Source organism: Ranitomeya variabilis, chromosome 2 (assembly GCF_051348905.1).
Source record: "Ranitomeya variabilis isolate aRanVar5 chromosome 2, aRanVar5.hap1, whole genome shotgun sequence".
Lineage (NCBI taxonomy): Eukaryota > Metazoa > Chordata > Amphibia > Anura > Dendrobatidae > Ranitomeya > Ranitomeya variabilis.
In genome coordinates, this window is record NC_135233.1 from 974655994 (window position 1) to 974675366 (window position 19373).

Below are 19373 nucleotides of genomic sequence, written 5' to 3' on the forward strand. Positions count from 1 at the left end.
CAGTTAAATAAAAAAGCACATTTTTATTAATCTTAAAAATGAGAGTCTCAAAAGCAGAGTGCCCAGAAGGGGGAAGGACATACTGTATGTTTTATGTGGTAAATATAGTATGGATGTATAATACACATGTGCTCAATCCTAACCAGATATATTTCAAGTTAATGCAGATCACACAGGGTACCAGCTTGAATAATACATGAGGTCTGTCAAAATCTTACCAGCACCAGAAAGCTAACATGGCTAGATCCAGTTATATTAATGTATAGTACATATATAGTAAGAAGTTATATAAAAGTGCTACATTGCCAGCTAGTGCATCGAAGGTGATGACAGAAGTATTCCTGACACAATAAAAAGAAAGTGTGAAGGCAAGTGAGTCTATAATAAGGAATACATAATTAGAGGAATAGCAAGGTATAATACCTAAGGATGGAGCAGGAGCACAGCGTGTAGATAGATGGACGGCGCTTCCCCCTCACCCCAACGCACGTTTTGCCGTTGCTTCTTCCAGAGGGTGTCCGTGTATTATACATCCATGCTATATTTACCACACAAGATGGTATGTTCTCCCCCCCCCCTCCGGAACTCTGCTTTTGAGACTTTCACTTTTACTGTGTTTTTTTAAAAATCTTGACTATTAATATGTAAGTCTGAATGTGTGTGTATATTATTATATTAAATGCCAGCTATTGACTTCATGGACAACATTTGATGAATAAAAAACTATTCAGACATATGTGTGAATGAGTCCATAGGCAAAAACGGGTAATGTATAGTCAAAAAAATGTTATTTTGGCTATGTTTTGTCTAGTTTACATTGTATTGTGTTGTTTTTTATTTTTTGTTTCGGAGGGAGAGGCGTACAAATAAACATAGTTGATCATGTTTTTTTGTACCTAAAAAAAAAAATGTATGCAAGCCATATAAATTTTTTCCTCCATTATTCTCAGTGGAAGACATATTGAAACGTTTAGCAGTAGGTTTCAATACATTTAAAATGTAGGTGTTTTATTTTATTTGGTAGGAAAAAAATATTTCCTTCTCTAGATGAACACTTCAACTCCCCAATGACTTAACGACTAAATCAAGTCGGGTAGGCCCATCTGTCTGGCTAAAAACTGAATTATAAAAAATACACTTTTTGTTAGTAAAAAAGTGTATCTAGACATAGATAGACATATAACATATGTTAACTGTATTTCCATCTAAATTCAGGCAGACATGGATTGACATATGGCACATTTTTAAGGTGTACATCCAACACATAAGTCATACGTCTGCAGAAGTACAAATGTGACCCTAGCCTAACAGTGCTATGTCTTCTTCTGGGAAGATCGCAGCTTTGAAAAGTAAGTGATGCTTCACAAAGGAAGAGAACTTGTAATATACATATAGAAATAAGTGCAACAAAATCATGTTCCCAACATATTTATTAAAATGAAGATTAAGTGAATGTCCACTTTAAAGTAAACTTTATTTATTTGTTACTTTGTACGTTTTAGAAAACTGATTTTTTTGCCATTTTAAATATGGCCGAATAAACGCATTTTATTAGAATGGTCTTTTCACAATCAATTAAATCACAGTTTTTCATTTTTGTGTTTTGTTTTTCTGTCATTTTCACTGATAGAACACGTAGCCAGTATAATCTATGGAGCTGTTCAGATGATCATGTTTTTTTGCGAATTGTGTGTAAGCCAAAAAAATATATATATAATGGAGACTTGTCTATTTTTTATCCAGATCACGTATCAAAATTACCAATACAAGTCAATGGGTCCGTGAAAATCATGGACTGCACAGGAATGGCATATGTTTGTAATCCGTGTGCTGCCCATGATTAGTATTGTAATATATAGGAGAAGCTTTTTAATGTATTTATTAATTTTTCCATCACTGAAGAAACACTGATTGTAAAAACTAACACACTGACAAACACTGATAAAAATCGGATTGTGGGGGGCATTATTATGGAATCATTAGCAATAGAATTCATTGGGATTTTAATCCACAGTAAGTCAGAGATAAACCATTAATGTTTTTTTTTTCAAATAGCAATGTGTAAAATCTGCTCCAATTTTGCTTCAAATCCACATTTTAAAAGATGAAGATTTTGTGGAGGATGATCAAATCTGGGGCGTAAAAATTCCACCCATCTGAAAATAGATTCTTTGAACCAGATAGTTCCTTTCAGTAAGATAAGTAAGAATAAATTAAGACTTTATTATTAATAATGGTGCCTTATTCTTACCATGTTTTCTCCTCCTGTGATTACTGCCCAATCAATTAGTCTGTAACTATTAATTGAAAATGAATTTGCCCCTTTATTTAGCATCTATTATTAATGGTCTCAATAAGTGCTGAGACTTTCTATCCTTTTAATGCCCATCTCTGAGCTGATAATATGTGTAATTATATTTACATATATATTATTGCCTTTTACTATTTCTTACTCTCCATACATCTATTTATTATAATAAAACAGAGAAGGAAATTTTTCTTCAAGGTTAAACATTGCTTGCACAAAGGATATAAAGCCATATTTCATATTTGATATCTTTCTAGCTGGCAGGCCAGATGTACAAGGGGCAATATAATTTAAATTAATTTGCACACAAAAAAAAGAAGAAAATAAACATTGATAGTAAATCAATTCAATAAATATCATTTTAACCTCTTTTACTGTACTTAATGTGAAGTAGACTGTTAGGATTCCATTAATGGTGGATAGCAGATTGCTACATTGTAAAATGTAATGAATAATTGATATTGAACATAGAAACCTTGTCAAGAATGGCCACATCTTTTATATGGCCACTAGATGGTAGCCCGATTCTAACACATCGGGTATTCTAGAATATGTATGTAGTTTATTTATGAAGATTTTAGAATAATACAATGAATACACAGGATTCGGCCGGACTGCGCCTGTTGCTGATTGTTCGCGGCCGGCCATGTAGTTTATAACAGCCCACGTAGTATATTGCACAGCCACGTAGTATACTGCACAGCCACGTAGTATACTGCACAGCCACATAGTATATAGCACAGCCACATAGTATATAGCACAGCCCACGGAGTATATAGCACAGCCAGGTAGTATATAGCACAGCCCATGGAGTGTATAACAGCCCACATAGCATATAACGCAGCCATGTAGTTTATAACAGCCCACATAGCATATAACACAGCTCAAGTAGTATATAACAGCCCACGCACGCAGAATATAACACAGCCCATGTAGTGTATAATACAGTCCACATAGTGTATAACACAGTCCACGTAGTGTATAACACAGTCCACGTAGTGTATAACACAGGCCACATAGTGTAAAACACAGGCCACGTAGTGTATAACACAGCCCACGTAGTATATTGAAAAAAACAAAAATTTCCAGCTTGCTCTTGATAAAATGTAAATTTTTAATCCATTAAGTTAAAATAGCAATACAAGCTCCATGGACCCACCATGAACCCCGGAGGGTGAGCTGACGCGTTTCGACTGACAAGCAGTCTTTATCCAAGCTAATTTCCCCTAAACACACACCGTTATTTAAGGAACCAACAACCAATGAAAATTCTGTATACAAATCACATGGTATAATCAATCAAAGGTCCTGAGAAAATCTGTGCCGCTAAAACACAACTGCAACAATTTGGAATACAAAAAATATTTACATATATATACAAAGATGAATAAAACATATACAGACATAAAAATGACAGAAATGTACATATAAATTAGAAAAACGACGGAAATCAATAATGAAACATAATTTCATTTCTGCGATTGAGTCCGTCAGGAAATCTAGTGCCCAACATGAAGATCCAATATGCTTCACGGGTGAGTAGAGTTCTATGTACATCACCCCCGCGATGAGGTTTATTCACCTTTTCAATGCCAGAAACTCTGAACGATGAGATGTCACGTGAATGATGATCTATAAAATGTTTGGCTGCAGAAGAAATATTACGATTAAGATTTCTTTCATTAGAAATATCGTGCAGGTGCTCAGAGACACGGTTTTTTAACTTACGAATAGTGCAGCCAACATAAGACTTGTTGCAAACAACACAATCAATTTTATATATTACAAAACGGGTATTGCAATTAATGAATTTATTTATATAAAAAGTATTTAAACCCGTATGATCAGTGAATGATTTGGTTGTGATCATTTGTCTGCAGGTAGAACAATTACGAACATTGCATTTGTAGCTACCTTTACAGTTTAACCATGTAGGTTGCGGTTTTTCAGAAATAAATAAACTGGGTGACAAAATATTGCCAAGAGTGGGTGCTCTCCTGGCCACAACATTGCATCCACCTTGTAAAATATTAAATAAAATTGGATCTTCGTACAGAATTGGAATAAATTTATTAATGAGAGCTTTAATGTTATAAAATTGTGGACTATATTGTAAACAAACAAATGGTTTATCAAACCCTTGATTATTAACCAATTCAGTACCAGATACAACTTTTTTGTTTTTATTTAAATTAATGTTTTTCGAAATTTTTGAATTATCAACCATATCAGGATTCAAATGAATAGAAGGAGATGCAATGCTGGAGGCTCTGTTGAGCATCCAGTTAGGATAGCCCCGTTTATTAAATTTAACACAGGACCTGGCAATATCTTGTTTAAGAAAATTATTATTGTTGCAATTTCTCTTCAATCTGATGAACTCACCAACTGGAACCGAACGGATAGTGTGTTTGGGATGGCTGCTCTTGGCATGCAAGATGGAATTCCCTGCCAATGGTTTAAAATAGGTTTGAGTAGAAATTAATTCATTTGCCACACCAGAAAGTTCCAAATCAAGAAATGAAATTTTAAACAAATCATGAAAAAAAGTAAATCTAATATTAAAATCATTATTGTTGATGTAAGAAATGAATTCCGGTATGGCAGATACATCGCCCCTCCATATGATGAGCGTGTCGTCGATGTATCTGCCATACCAGAATATGTGGGAAGAAAAATGATTAGAGTGAGAAAACAAAAAATGATGTTCCCAATACGCCATGACCAAATTTGCCAAAGAAGGTGAGAACTTCGCCCCCATTGCAACACCGGTGCACTGCAAATAATAAACAGAATTGAAAGAAAAAAAATTGTGAGTCAACAGAAAAAAAGTTACCTGCAACATATATTGAATCAAATCCTGAGAATAATGACTATATAAATTTAAATGAAATTCCAACGCTTGAAGTGCTAAATGATGAGGAATGCACGTATATAAAGAAACTACATCGCAACTGAGCCACGAAAAATCAGGTAACCAAGTTTTATGTGCCATAATGTCAATTATATCCCCAGTATCTCTGATGTGCCCTGGCAGTCTCAAAACTAATGGTTGTAATAAAGAGTCCAACCACTGACCCATACGTTCATTTATGGATCCTATGCTGGAAATTATTGGACGCATCGGGGGAAAATCCTGATTTTTGTGGATTTTAGGCAAACCGTGCAATATTGGAGTTACAGGATGTGAAATTATTAAAAAATCTGCCTGTTTTTTGGATATAACACCTAGGGATAAACCATCCTGTATTATGTCATCCATTTTCTTTTTGAAATTAATTGTTGGATCCGATTTTAATTTATTATAAGTGGTGGTATCTGATAGTAAATCCATGATGGCATGTTCATATTCAGAAGAATCCATAATAACCACCACTCCTCCCTTGTCACTCATTTTTATAGTGATATCTTTCATATTCTGTATCTGTTTAATAATGCATCTTTGTTTTGTTGTCAAGTTTGATGTATTAGATGTTGGTTCTCCATATTTCAATTGTTTAAGTTCCCGTTCAAGAACCTCTTGAAAGCGATTCATGCAATCTGCCCTGGATTGAATTGGGTAGAAAAAAGGATTTTTTAATTTCAATGCACTAGATTGATTGATAGGCGGACTAGAATTAGTGTCCTGATCCTGCAATTCCTGCAAAGTCAATAAGGTCAGCTGTTCCTGGAAATTAAGCGAATGAAATTCATTTTTTATGGTTACATTATGATTGTCACAAATGTCAGAATTTTCAGCCCAAAAATGTTTTTTTACCGTTAAATTACGGACAAATTTATTGATGTCTAATAAGGTTGAAAATAAATTAAAATTATGATCTGGAACAAAATTAAGTCCATATGACAACAATTTTAACTGTTCATCCGAAAAATCACGGGAGGAAAGATTTAATACATTATTGAGATTTACTTCAGTGTGAATTTCTTTTGGCGTGTTTGCATGCCAGAACTGCCTTCTATGTTTCCGGCCGCCACGCCTTTTACGTTTTTTGAAATAGTCTTACTTTTAGTAGAATTACATGCAGCAGAATCATTTAAGGACGCATCTGACACATTGAAACCATTATCATGCTCACCCTCCGGGGTTCATGGTGGGTCCATGGAGCTTGTATTGCTATTTTAACTTAATGGATTAAAAATTTACATTTTATCAAGAGCAAGCTGGAAATTTTTGTTTTTTTCTATTTATCCACGTTCCATTGGGACTGCTTCCGTGCTTCTCTACAGAATCAGTGGGCTGGCTTCCTACCCTTTTTTCTTCCACGTAGTATATTGCACAGCTCACGTAGTATATAGCACAGCCCATGTAGTATATAGCACAGCCCACGTAGTATATTGCACAGCCCACGTAGTATATTGCACAACCCACGTAGTATATTGCACAGTCCACATAGTATATTGCACAGCCCAGATAGTATATTGCACAGCCCACGTAGTATATTGCACAGCCCACGCAGTACATTGCACAGCCCACATATTATATTGCACAGCCCACGTAGTATATTGCACAGCCCATGCAGTATATAGCAATGTGGGCATCATATCCCTGTTAAAAAAAAGAATTAAAATAAAAAATAGTTATATACTCACCTTCCGTTGGCCCCAGATCCAGGCGAAGCGGTTACCGACGCTTCTTGCGCGCTCTGGTCCCAAGAGTGCATTGCGGTCTCGCGAGATGATGACGTAGAGGTCTCGCAAGACCGCTACGTCATCTTCTCGCGAGACTGCAATGCATGGAGCGGTCACCAGAGCGTCGCGAGGAGCGGGAAAGGCCGGTTCTGGATCCGAGGGGCCGACAGATGGTGAGTATATAACGATTTTTTTTTAATTATTTTTATCATTGGATTTTTTAACTATTGATGCCGCATAGGCAGCATCAATAGTAAAAAGTTGGTCACACAGGGTTAATAGCAGCGGTAATGGAGTGCATTACACCGCGGCATAATGCAGTCTGTTACCGCTGCCATTAACCCTGTGTGAGCGCTGACTGGAGGGGATTATGGAGTGGGCACTGACTGTGGGGAGGAAGGAGCGGCCATTTTGCCGCCAGACTGTGCCCGTCGCTGATTGGTCGTAGCCGTTTTGCCGCGACCAATCAGCGACTTGGATTTCCATGACAGACAGAGGCCGCGACCAATGAATATCCATGACAGACAGACAGACAGAAAGACAGAAGGACAGACAGAAAGACAGAAGTGACCCTTAGACAATTATATAGTAGATATGGCCATCTTTTATATGGACATATATGTTTAACTTTTTGAGCTTAATGAGAAAGTTCAATTGTAACAGGAATAGTTAGAGACTAAATCAGTTAACACTTTGCAAATAATTATTCATAAGATTTTATTTCTTTCTGTACTATAACATTTTGAAGTTAAAAGTGTATCATTGCATGGTTGATCAGTACAAAGTCTAATTATTTTGTCAACTCATGCGTCAAGTGGCCATTGGTACTATAGGCTGTGTCAGGTTTAACTAGACTGGGTCACACGTTTGACTGACCCCATCAAACATAAACATTGGTGATGAGCGAATATACTCGTTACTCAAGATTTCTCGAGCATGCTCGGGTGTCCTCCGTGTATTTTTTAGTGCTTGGAGATTTAGTTTTTTTGCCGCAGCTGAATGATTTACATCTGTTAGCCAGCATAAGTACATGTGGGGATTCCCTAGCAACCTGGCAACCCCCACATGTACTTACGCTGGCTAACAGATGTAAATCATTCAGCTGTGGCAAAAAAACTAAATCTCTGAGCACTAAAAAATACACGGAGGACACCCGAGCATGCTCGAGAAATCTCGAGTAACGAGTATATTCGCTCATCACTAATAAACATTTATCAGCTTTGTGTATGTATCCAATTTTATTCTCAACATATGCCATAAATATCTCCGACCAGAGTAGGCAGATGACTAGACACCTGGAACAATGAATAGAGATGATAATTCCTCCATTAATTCGTATAGGAATTATGGAAACAGATGAATAATTCTCTGGAAACATAAGTGCTTCTAAAATCCTCATAGTGGGACAGCTGTTCCCCCTCATTTAGCTGTTTCCATAATTATATACCATAAACTCTAGTTGAGAATGACCATAGACATGAATACACATTTATGTTACAACCTCTCCCTGTGGTCAGGTTCTATCACTCAGACACTGATGACCTATATAGTGTATACGGGAGTAGGATAACAGCACACTTATAAACTAAATGCAGACTATTTGTCAAAAACTATGTGAAATAAATGCATAGTTCATTAGAGAAATCCCTGTGAGCAAGTAGGGGCCCTAAATGCCATGGATAAAGGGTTAATAAAAGTTTGGGTGTGTGGGGCAGCTGTTGGGATGAGGTGGGTATCAAGGGCACTGTTGGAGATCTGTCACCAGAGTTTTGATATCTAATATGAAATCACTGCATCATTGACAGTAGATTTTCACAAGTGGGTTAGCGATGCTGCCTCCACCACTGATTGGCATATTTCTGCCTATGCACAGTGTACACAGAAAGCTGCCAATCAGTGTTGGGGGCGGGGTTATATAGAGCTCAGCATTCAGGGAACTGGTAGATCTGTTAATCAGCAGAGACACCTGGAAATAAAGAGAAATGTTCTAAAATATTATGTGTGTATTGTTTATTGCCCATCCCTTACTGTCTCCTTCTCCCTTGCCTTAAAGATTGTAGGTCCTTGTACTTTACTTTTAAAGCATGCATGTCTATATAATGCTATTAATTATTAATATTCAAAATTATGCAATGAATAGTATATTTTAACTAATTGCTAATCCCATGTATTTTCCAGATCTGTGACAAAGAATGGCACTACTACGTAATCAACATAGACTTCCCAGTAGTGACACTGTACATGGATGGAGGAATGTATGAGCCATACTTGGTAACAAATGATTGGCCAATCCATCCCTCACACATTGCCATGCAACTGACAGTCGGGGCTTGTTGGCAAGGTAAGACATTATATATTGTGAAGGACAGCCGTGTGAAATACAAAAAAATGATGGTGATTCCATGTTTTTGATTAACAGTGAGAAAAAGTGATACAACAAACCTATTTCATGCATTGTACTTGTCACCAAAAGTGCATCTTCTCATGCTACAATCAGCTTGGTATGAACGTCAACAGTTTTCACTTCTAACACTTCCTGGGAGCTCCCATAGTGGTGACCAATTATTAACGATGCACTGTTTGCAGTAATTCACAACCAGTGCTTCTCCAGATGTTAGAATAAAACTACAATTCCAAACATACAATCACTGAGTTAAAATTTTATGAAATAACAAAACAATCTTATAAATTTCTAGATAACAAGAGACAGGTGTTTCTCCCCAAATTAGAATATCATCAAAAAGTTAATTTATTTCAGTTCCTCAATACAATAAGTAAAACTGATTTATTATATAGAGTCATTACAAACAGAGTGATCTATCTCTGTTTATTTCTGTTTTATGTTGATGATTATGGCTTACAGCCAATGAAAACCCAAAAGCCATTATCTCAGTAAATTAGAATAATTAACAGAAAACACCTGGAAAGGCTTCCTAAGTGTTTAAAAAAGGTCCCTTAGTCTGTTTCAGTAGGTTCCACAGTCATGGGGAAGACTGCTGACTTAACAGATGTCCAGAAGGCAGTGATTGACACACTCCACAAGGAGGCTAAGCCACAAAATGTCAATGCTAAAGAAGCTGGCTGGTCACAGAGTGCTTTATCCAAGCATATTAATGGAAAGTTGAGTGGTAGGAAAAAATGTGGGAGAAAAAGGTGCACAAGCAACCGGGATAACCGCAGCCTTGAAAGGATTGTTAAGAAAAGATCATTCAAAAATGTGGGGGAGATTCACAAGGACTGGACTGCTGCTGGAGTCATTGCTTCAAGAGTCACCACACTCAGACTTATCCAGGACATGGGCTACAAGTGTCACATTCCTTGTGTCAAGCCACTCATGACAAATAGACAATGCCAGAAGTGTCTTACCTGGGCCAAGGAGAAAAAGAACTGGACTGTTGCTCAGTGGTACAAGGTGTTGTTTAAAGATGAAAGTAAACTTTGCATTTAATTTGGAAACTAAGGTCCCAGAGTCTGGAGAAAGAGTGGATAGTCACACACAATCCAAGCTGCTTGAGGAATAGTGTGACGTTTTCACAATCAATGATGGTTTGGGGAGTCATGTCATCTGCTGCCATAGGTCCACTGTGTTTTATCAAGACCAGCACAGCCGTCTGCCAGAAAATTTTAGAGAACTTCATACTTCCCTTTGCTGACAAGTTTTTGGAGATGGAAATTTCATTCTCCAGCAGGACTTGGCAAATGTCCACATTGCCAAAAGTACCAATATCTGGCTTAAAAACAACAGTATCAATGTGCTTGATTGGCCAGCAAACTCACTTGACCTTAACCCCATAGAGAATCTATGGGGTATTGTCAAGAGGAAGATGAGAGACACCAGACCCAACAATGCAGACGAGCTGAAGGTTGCTATCAAAGCAAACTGGGCTTCCATAACACCTCAGCAGTGCCACAGGCTGATCGCCTCCATGCCATGCCAAATTGATGCGGTAATTGATGCAAATGGAGCCCCGACAAAGTATTGAGTGCATTTACTGAACATACATTTCAGTAGGCCAACATTTCGGATGTGAAAATCATATTTTCAAGCTGGTGTTATACAGTATTCTAATTTAATAAGATAATGACTTTTGGGTTTTCATTTGCTGTAAGCCATAATCATCAATAATTGCAGAAATAAAGACTTGAAATAGATCACTCTATTTGTTTGTAATGACTCTATATCTATATATATAATTGTCTAAGGGATTTTCCGTCTATCTGTCTGTCTTTATGTCTGTCTATCTGTCCTGGAAATCCTGCGTTTCTGATTGGTCGAGGCCGCCAGGCCTCGACCAATCAGCGACGGGCACAGCATGGCGACGATGATGTCATAAAGGTTGCCTCGACCAATCAGCGACGGGCACAGTCTGCCGCGAATTCGCCTCGACCAATCAGCGACGGGCACAGTATCGACGTAGATGTCATAATGGTTGCCATGGCGATGATGATGTCATAAAGGTTGCCTCGACCAATCAGCGACGGGCACAGTCTGCCGCGAATTCGCCTCGACCAATCAGCGACGGGCACAGTATCGACGTAGATGTCATAATGGTTGCCATGGCGATGATGATGTCATAAAGGTTGCCTCGACCAATCAGCGACGGGCACAGTCTGCCGCGAATTCTGGAATCATCATTGTCCATATACTACGGGGACATGCATATTCTAGAATACCCGATGCGTTAGAATCGGGCCACAATCTAGTATATATATATATATATATATATTTATATATACATATATATATATATATATATATATATATATATATATATATATACAGTACAGACACACCTTCTCATTTAAACATTTTTCTGTATTTTCATGACTATGAAAATTGTACATTCACACTGAAGGCATCAAAACTATGAATTAACACATGTAGAATGCTAAACTTAACAAAAAAAGTGTGAAACAACAGAAAATATGTCTTATATTCTAGGTTCTTCAAAGTAGCCACCTTTTGCTTTGATAACTGCTTTGCCCACTCTTGGCATTCTCTTGATGAGCTTCAAGAGGTAGTTACCGGGAATGGTTTTCAATTCACAGGTGTGCCCTCTCAGGTTTAATAAGTGGGATTTCTTGCCTCGTAAATGGGGTTGGGACCATCAGTTGTGTTGTGCAGATGTCTGGTGGATACACAGGCTGATAGGCCTACTGAATAGACTGTTAGAATTTGTATTATTGCAAGAAATAAGCAGCTAAGTAAAGAAAAACGAGTGGCCATCATTACTTTAAGAAATGAAGATCAGTCAGTCCGAAAAATTGGGCAAACTTTGAAAGTGTCCCCAAGTGCAGTGGCAAAAACCATCAAGAGCTACAAAGAAACTGGCTCACATGAGGACCACCCCAGGAAAGGAAGACCAAGAGTCACCTCTGCTTCTGAGGATAAGTTTATCCGAGTCACCAGCCTCAGAAATCGCAGGTTAACAGCAGCTCAGATTAGAGACCAGGTCAATGCCACACAGAGTTCTAGCAGCAGACACATGTCTACAACAACTGTTCAGAGGAGACTTTGTGGAGCAGGCCTTCATGGTAAAATAGCTGCTAGGAACCCACTGCTAAGGACGGGCAACAAGCAGAAGAAACTTGTTTGGGCTAAAGAACACAAGGAATGGACATTAGACCAGTGGAAATCTGTGCTTTGGTCTGATGAGTCCACATTTGAGATCTTTGATTCCAACCACCGTGTCTTTGTGCGACGCAGAAAAGGTGAACAGATGGACTCTACATGCCTGGTTACAACCGTGGAACATGGAGGAGGAGGTGTGATGGTATGGGGGTGCTTTGCTGGTGACACTGTTGGGGATTTATTCAAAATTGAAGGCATACTGAACCAGCATGGCTACCACAGCATCTTGCAGCGGCATGCTATTCCACCTGGTTTGCGTTTAGTTGGACCATCATTTATTTTTCAACTGGACAATGACCCCAAACACACCTCCAGGCTGTGTAAGGGCTATTTGACCAAGAAGGAGAGTGATGGGGTGCTACGCCAGATGACTTGGTTTGGGGTGAGCTGGACCACAGAGTGAAGGCAAAAGGGCCAACAAGTGCTAAGCATCTCTTTGGGAACTCCTTCAAGATTGTTGGAAGACCATTCCCGGTGACTACTTCTTGAAGCTCATCAAGAGAATGCCAAGAGTTTGCAAAGAAGTAATCAAAGCAAAAGGTGGCTACATTGAAGAACCTAGAATATAAGACATAATTCGGTTGTTTCACACTTTTTTGTTAAGTATATAATTCCACATGTGTTAATTCATAGTTTTGATGCCTTCAGCGGTGAATGTACAGTTTTCATAGTCATGAAAATACAGAAAAATCTTTAAATGAGAAGGTGTGTCCAAGCTTTTGGTCTGTACTTTGTGTGTATATATATATATATATATATATATATATATATATATATATATATATATATATATATAGTGTGTGTGTGTATATATATATATATATATATATATATATGTATATGTGTGTGTATATATACAGTATATATATATATATATATATATATATATATATATATATATATATATATATATATATATATATATTGAAGACCTGAACACTTTTGATGATATTCTAATTTTGTGAGAAGCACCTGTAGTTAATGTGGATAGTTCTAATATGTTAATTGGATTCACACAGAGCAATCAAGAAAAATGTTTAGTAACACCAGAAATAGGAAGCTCAGCTACTATCAGCCATAATCCAACAACAAAGGTAAAAGGAATAATTTTGAAGGAAAAGGCTGTAGCAAAGTTTAGGGTAAAATGAAAGTTTTTAAAAAGTAAAAATGTTACAGAAATAATGATGGCAAAAAGGAGAAAGAATATGAGTGTCCATTTAATTCTACTTGGCCAGAAGAAGTTCAAATTTGTCATCTGTGAATTTATAAGTGACCAACACTAATTGCCTTATTAACAAGTAATGGCTTCAAGTCGAATGCAGAAAGATGCTTGATCAAAAACAGTGTTTACTAAGTACCCTATATTATTACTTAATGCACTTTCTTTTTTACTTACTTATTTTCAATGGGGTATATGCACACATTGTCTTTTGTTTGTTTACATGGCCAGTGTGAACATGCTTTTACATCATGCATGTTTTCCAGTCATACTCCGGCTCAGTTTTCTGCTTTTCTGCTTTTTCAGACCCTAATCACAGGACAATAAAACAATCCTTATCTAAGAATTGGCCCAATATTTATGGACGTAACTGTTTATCACCCATGGTAATTCTGCTTCATGTCACCTAGCTTATCCATGGTTTTTTTTCCCCTTTTTTTTTTTTTTTTTCTCTATACTATGTTGTGCATAAATATGTGATTCTTCAGAATTTGTTTTAGTCTTTGCCTGATGAAGAGACGTATGTAGTCTCGAAAGCTTGCAATTTGTTACCATCTTTTCAGTTAGCCATTAAAAGGTATCAACCACTGAGGACTCTCAATTCTAAATATTTTTCTGCTTTTCTTCAGCATTTTTGTATTCAGTACAAATAGGGTGTGGCCCCTTTTCACTGAGCTGTCAGTTAATATATAGTCCCTCCAAAGCTGGGTGTCCAGTTGGGACCCGGTGACTCTCAGCCACTATTCACACGGGGGTCTCTCTCTCTGCTACAGTTCCAGCCCGGTGTGTCTCTCTGCCCGTCACTATAGCGGTAAGCGCTGCTTAATACTTTGATAATACTTTACATCTTGTGTTAGGATTTTAGGCTATTTTAGCAGCTACTATCAGTCATTCATTACCAGGAGCTGATCATTGTCAGACTGGTCTATAGACATGGCATTGCACACCGGGGGATACCTGCTTCTTTAAATCATCTTCATGCACCTTATATCTTTTTGTATGTTTTGTACTTATTGATACTAATAATGAATTTCTTGTATATTTAAATAAAATATTACCTTTTTAAACCCAATATACTCCTTTTTTCTCCTCGTACAACTATTCACACTAGGTAGGTTTTAACATTAGAGAGTGTAGTTACTGTCCCAATTGGGTACACCTTGTTGCGGTGGGACAGCTTTATGCTTTTTTTATGAAAAACAGTGTTTATTAAGTACCCTATGTTAATTATTTAATGCACTTTCTTTTTTACTTACTTATTTTCATTAGGGTATATGCACACATTGTCTTTTCTTTGGTTTTGTTTACATCCATTCCTAGGAAGCAATTTCCATACTTCTTATGGTAGTAGTATGGGTCAGACTGACAAACTCAGTCTTATGACATTGTCATAGGCTGCTACCTTCACCACAACTCAGTTCATGGAATTTCTGATCTATTCTAATCTGGTCAGGTAGATAAATGCATCTAGAGTGCCAACAGTTCAGCTACAATTGTAAGATCAAGTGACATGAAGATGATGATTTCTGCAGTAGAAGCTTTATAAAAAAAGGTTTCCATGGCTGAGCTGCTGCACAAAAGATTAAAATTATCAAGTGCAATGAAAAGAGTTGTCTAGTGTTGTATAAAGCAAGTCACGACTAAACTCTAGAGCAGTGTAAATGTGTTCCTTGGCATAGTGAATTACGTTTCACTATATAGCAATTTGTTGGCTGAATCTGGGTTTGGTCAATGTCTAAAAAATGCTACTTACCAGAATGTCTAGTGACTGCTAGATTTGAGAAATTATATACAAATGGAATCTACTGAAATATTTCAAAAAATCCACATTCACCAAATTGAGGATTTGTGTAATTTGTTTCCATTGGCTGCCATTTTCCTGAACATTAAAGAGAAATAAAACATCTGTAGAATAAAAAAATACTCCCCTTACACCAGCTTGCCCGCTCTTCATCATCACTTATCCAGTCCTCATCACAGCTTCTTATCACTGCTTCCAAGTGCTGAATTTCTGCATATCCCTCGTGCATCATGATGTTGAGACATTACGCACGCTTGCACAGAACCGTCTGGGGCCTCAACAGGGTCGAACGTGTCAATTTTGAATGAGGATGCCTGCGAATTCAGTGCTCAACTGCAGTGATAACAATGCGATGAGGACTGGATTTGGGATGGTGAGGAGCATGAAAGCTGGAGAGGTGAGTGATAGGGTAAGTATTATTTTAATTCTTACATTTTACCTTTATTAGAACATAGGGACATTTATTAGAACATAAGGGAAATTTGCCGTGAATAACTTTTCTGTGAATCAAATTTCATGGGAAAATCTATGTGAACAGGCAAACTCTAATTTTGCCTGATCTGCTCATCTCAATTTGATGGAGGATTAATGGTATGGGGCTGCTTTTCAGAATTTGGGATCTGTGAGTGAAGATAATTGTCAATGCTACATCACAGAGACATTTTAGAAAAAAGTATTCTTTCCTGTTGGAGTCAACAGTTTGGGGACAGCCTTTTTCAGTTCAAGAATGACTGTAGACCTCTGCACAAATTAAGGCTCAAAATGTTTTGAATGAAGTAACTGAGTGCCTCAACAGAACCCTTGCCACAACCACATCAAACATTTTTAGGACTGTCTGACCTCACAAATTTTGGCTGAATGAGCACATTTCAAAATCTTGTGAAAAACCTTCCCAGTAGAGGGGATGAGAGTATTGCCATGAAAGGGGACGAGTGTTTATTAAAGCTTTTAGTTTTGGAATGGGGTGTCCAAATGTCCAATGAGATCAGGGCACTGTTTCTGAAATTTGACTTTTTATTTATTATAACTTGAGTTGCCTACCACTGAGTGGGCACTACTTTCATAACAGACGAAATGTATTTATTTGAAAAGAAATGTGACCTTTGAAGGAATTATTGTTCATAATAGAGAAAAGTTTACAAAAGTGTATATATATATATATATATATATATATATATATATATATATATATATATATATATATACTGCTGGAATTAAGGTGGCAATAGTTCCATTATTCAGAAAATTATGGAAAGAAGAATGAACCATTAACAAAGACTAGACATGTTTCATTTTAGTAATGAGTCATTACATATGTCTGCGCTTCATCTTTCTATAGCATTCACACATTCTTCAGCTTTCTACATGAAAAATATAAATTGTGAAAAAGATGTAAAAAAATACAAGTTACAGTAATACAACATATAAAACTCTAAAGCTCTATGCGTAGTACAGAACCTGAGGGGAAAATGCATGGCTTAAGAATACCAAAGAAAGAAGTCAGGCATTGCTCCCTCAGACCCTAAACATGACATAATTCAGGGTAAACTTGCCTGCAGGGCACCTTTAAGTATGTTTCCTTTATATTTCTTTGTTTTTAATGAGGTTTATCATGAGCAGATTCATCTTAATGTAAGCCCTTTGCTCCAATACAGATATATACGTCATTGAGCATGTCAGGAAATTTGGAGCTGGGTCATTAGCAAAGCCTACTTTACAGAGGGAGATGCTGGCAATATTTGTCACGCACAGTGTGGGAAGACTAAGTGCAACAGAAGGGAAAGGAAGCCCAAACACTAGGGAGAGGGCTAGTGGAGACCCCTAGGCAGATCTAATAGCACCCTTCCTCCTTTACCATCCCTATATTGGTTCTATAGCACTCACCGAGCAGGTACCTAAGCCCTGTATATCCCTAGAGCTAGGCCCTGAATAGGGAAGGGGGATGTGCACTGGTCATTCCACACTGTACACTAAAGAAAAGGGAGGCAAACAAGGGGAAAGCAACTTAGCTTGAGCAGACTCTGAAAGGTAACACAAAACGCCCTCAAACAGCACCAGAGAGGAAGTAAGTCACCTGCTCTAGTTCCAAGCCTTCACAAGAGAAAATGTGAATATCACCGGCGACTCCCTGAAGCAGACTGAGAGTCTATAAACACCCAGGTTCAGGTGTGTCAATTTGAGCCAGAGGGATGTTGCCACTGGGTCCAAAATTCAGAAGGATTAATAAGGCGTATGCATTGCCAAATGCAGAGCCTTTCTGCAGCCAGATGCAGAGCCTTTGTCTGTAGTATCTGACACACCCGTGACAATATTATATAGCCAACATCTGCTTCTAACAGCAGAAAGCATGCTGATCACTACTAATATCTTAAATGTTAATGTCCTAGATTCCACTGTCAATTACTGACTGCAGCATTTTAGTGCTGCAATTCAGCCAAGACTTTAGTTCAAGTAACCATTGGCCCTCTCCAACAATGCAAACACGGTGGGCTGATGAGTTCCAATGATAGCCAGGGGCTGGACAAAGACCCCTGTGATTGTCATGTGACTTCTCAAGCAACATTCAGCCTGTGCCTGGGCATCGTAGAAGATTGATTTTATCTGTATACTGCAATAATGTGGTATATTGTTGTATATAGTAAGAGTGATCAAACCATTGCAGGTTCAAGTCCCCTAAGTGATATAACTTTGAATCACCACTTTGCCAATTAACAATAAAGAAATTTAAAAAATATACATATTGGATATTGCTGTATCTAAAACACTCTAATCTATCAAAATATAAAGTGAATTAGGCTAATTGGCAAATCCCATAGTGGGGAAAAAATCAAAACATCACAATTGCGTTTTTTCAAAACAATAAGAAAGCAATAAAAAGAAATCAAATCAAAGTACATACCAAAAAATTGTACAGATGAAAACACCACCAAGAAATGCCGACCAAGAAATAAGCTCTCATGCACCTGTATTTATGGTAATGTAAAAAGTTATGGGTATGGGAACATGGAAATACAATTTTTTTTATTTTTAAATTTTGAAATTTTTAAGGCAATAAAAAATAATGAAAAATAAACATTTCTGGTATTTTCGTAATCACATTGATCAATAGAATCATATTTACAGGTAATTTTTACTGCACATTTAACAGTGTAAAACTAAAACCTCAAGAAATCACTGGTGCTAATTAATTTTTTTCACCATTTTGCCACCTTTAGTATTTTTTAGCCATTTTCTCTTATTATAAGTGGTACACATAAATGATGATTCAAAACTACAACCTGACCAGCAAAAAGTAAAAAGCCTTCATATGTCTATGTTAGAACAAAACAATAACAAAAGTTATGATCATGTGATAAAGGAGAGGAAAAAATTTCTGGAAATTTTATGGTTCAAAGTTTAGAATAGGATAGGTTTTCTTAAATGCACAGTTATGTCAAATAAAATGAAAGACCTTTCAATGACAGATATTTTACCTTTTTAATATTTTAGGGCTTTAATAAATGGAGTGTCAGTAAAATCAAACCTTTTTTTGGTTGTCCCCATGCATACATGGGCATTCAGGTAGTTGAAATGCAAATTCATCAGCATGTTTATATCTTGTAACTGTTGCTGCATTCCATCATTTGACTTTTAACTTGCATGCAAATAAGTGGCAGTGGGAATGACATAACACTTAACAATGCAAACAGACAAAATTGCTGTCCACCCAGTCAGCGTAGGGCATTAGCATTAATTACAATTTGCCAATGAAGGCAACTGATCCCTAACTAAATCCCTAAATAAT

The 19373-nt window shown here is 37.2% G+C and overlaps 1 protein-coding gene across 1 annotated transcript in view; it reads left to right on the forward strand.

The window, feature by feature from the left end:
* CLSTN2 (calsyntenin 2) overlaps positions 1-19373 on the forward strand; it is a 1535903-nt gene that overhangs the window by 1307800 nt on the left and 208730 nt on the right. Inside the window, exon 9 of the mRNA XM_077290847.1 lies at positions 9116-9278. Within this exon, the coding sequence (XP_077146962.1) occupies positions 9116-9278 (163 nt within the window). The remainder of the gene's footprint in view (positions 1-9115; positions 9279-19373) is intronic.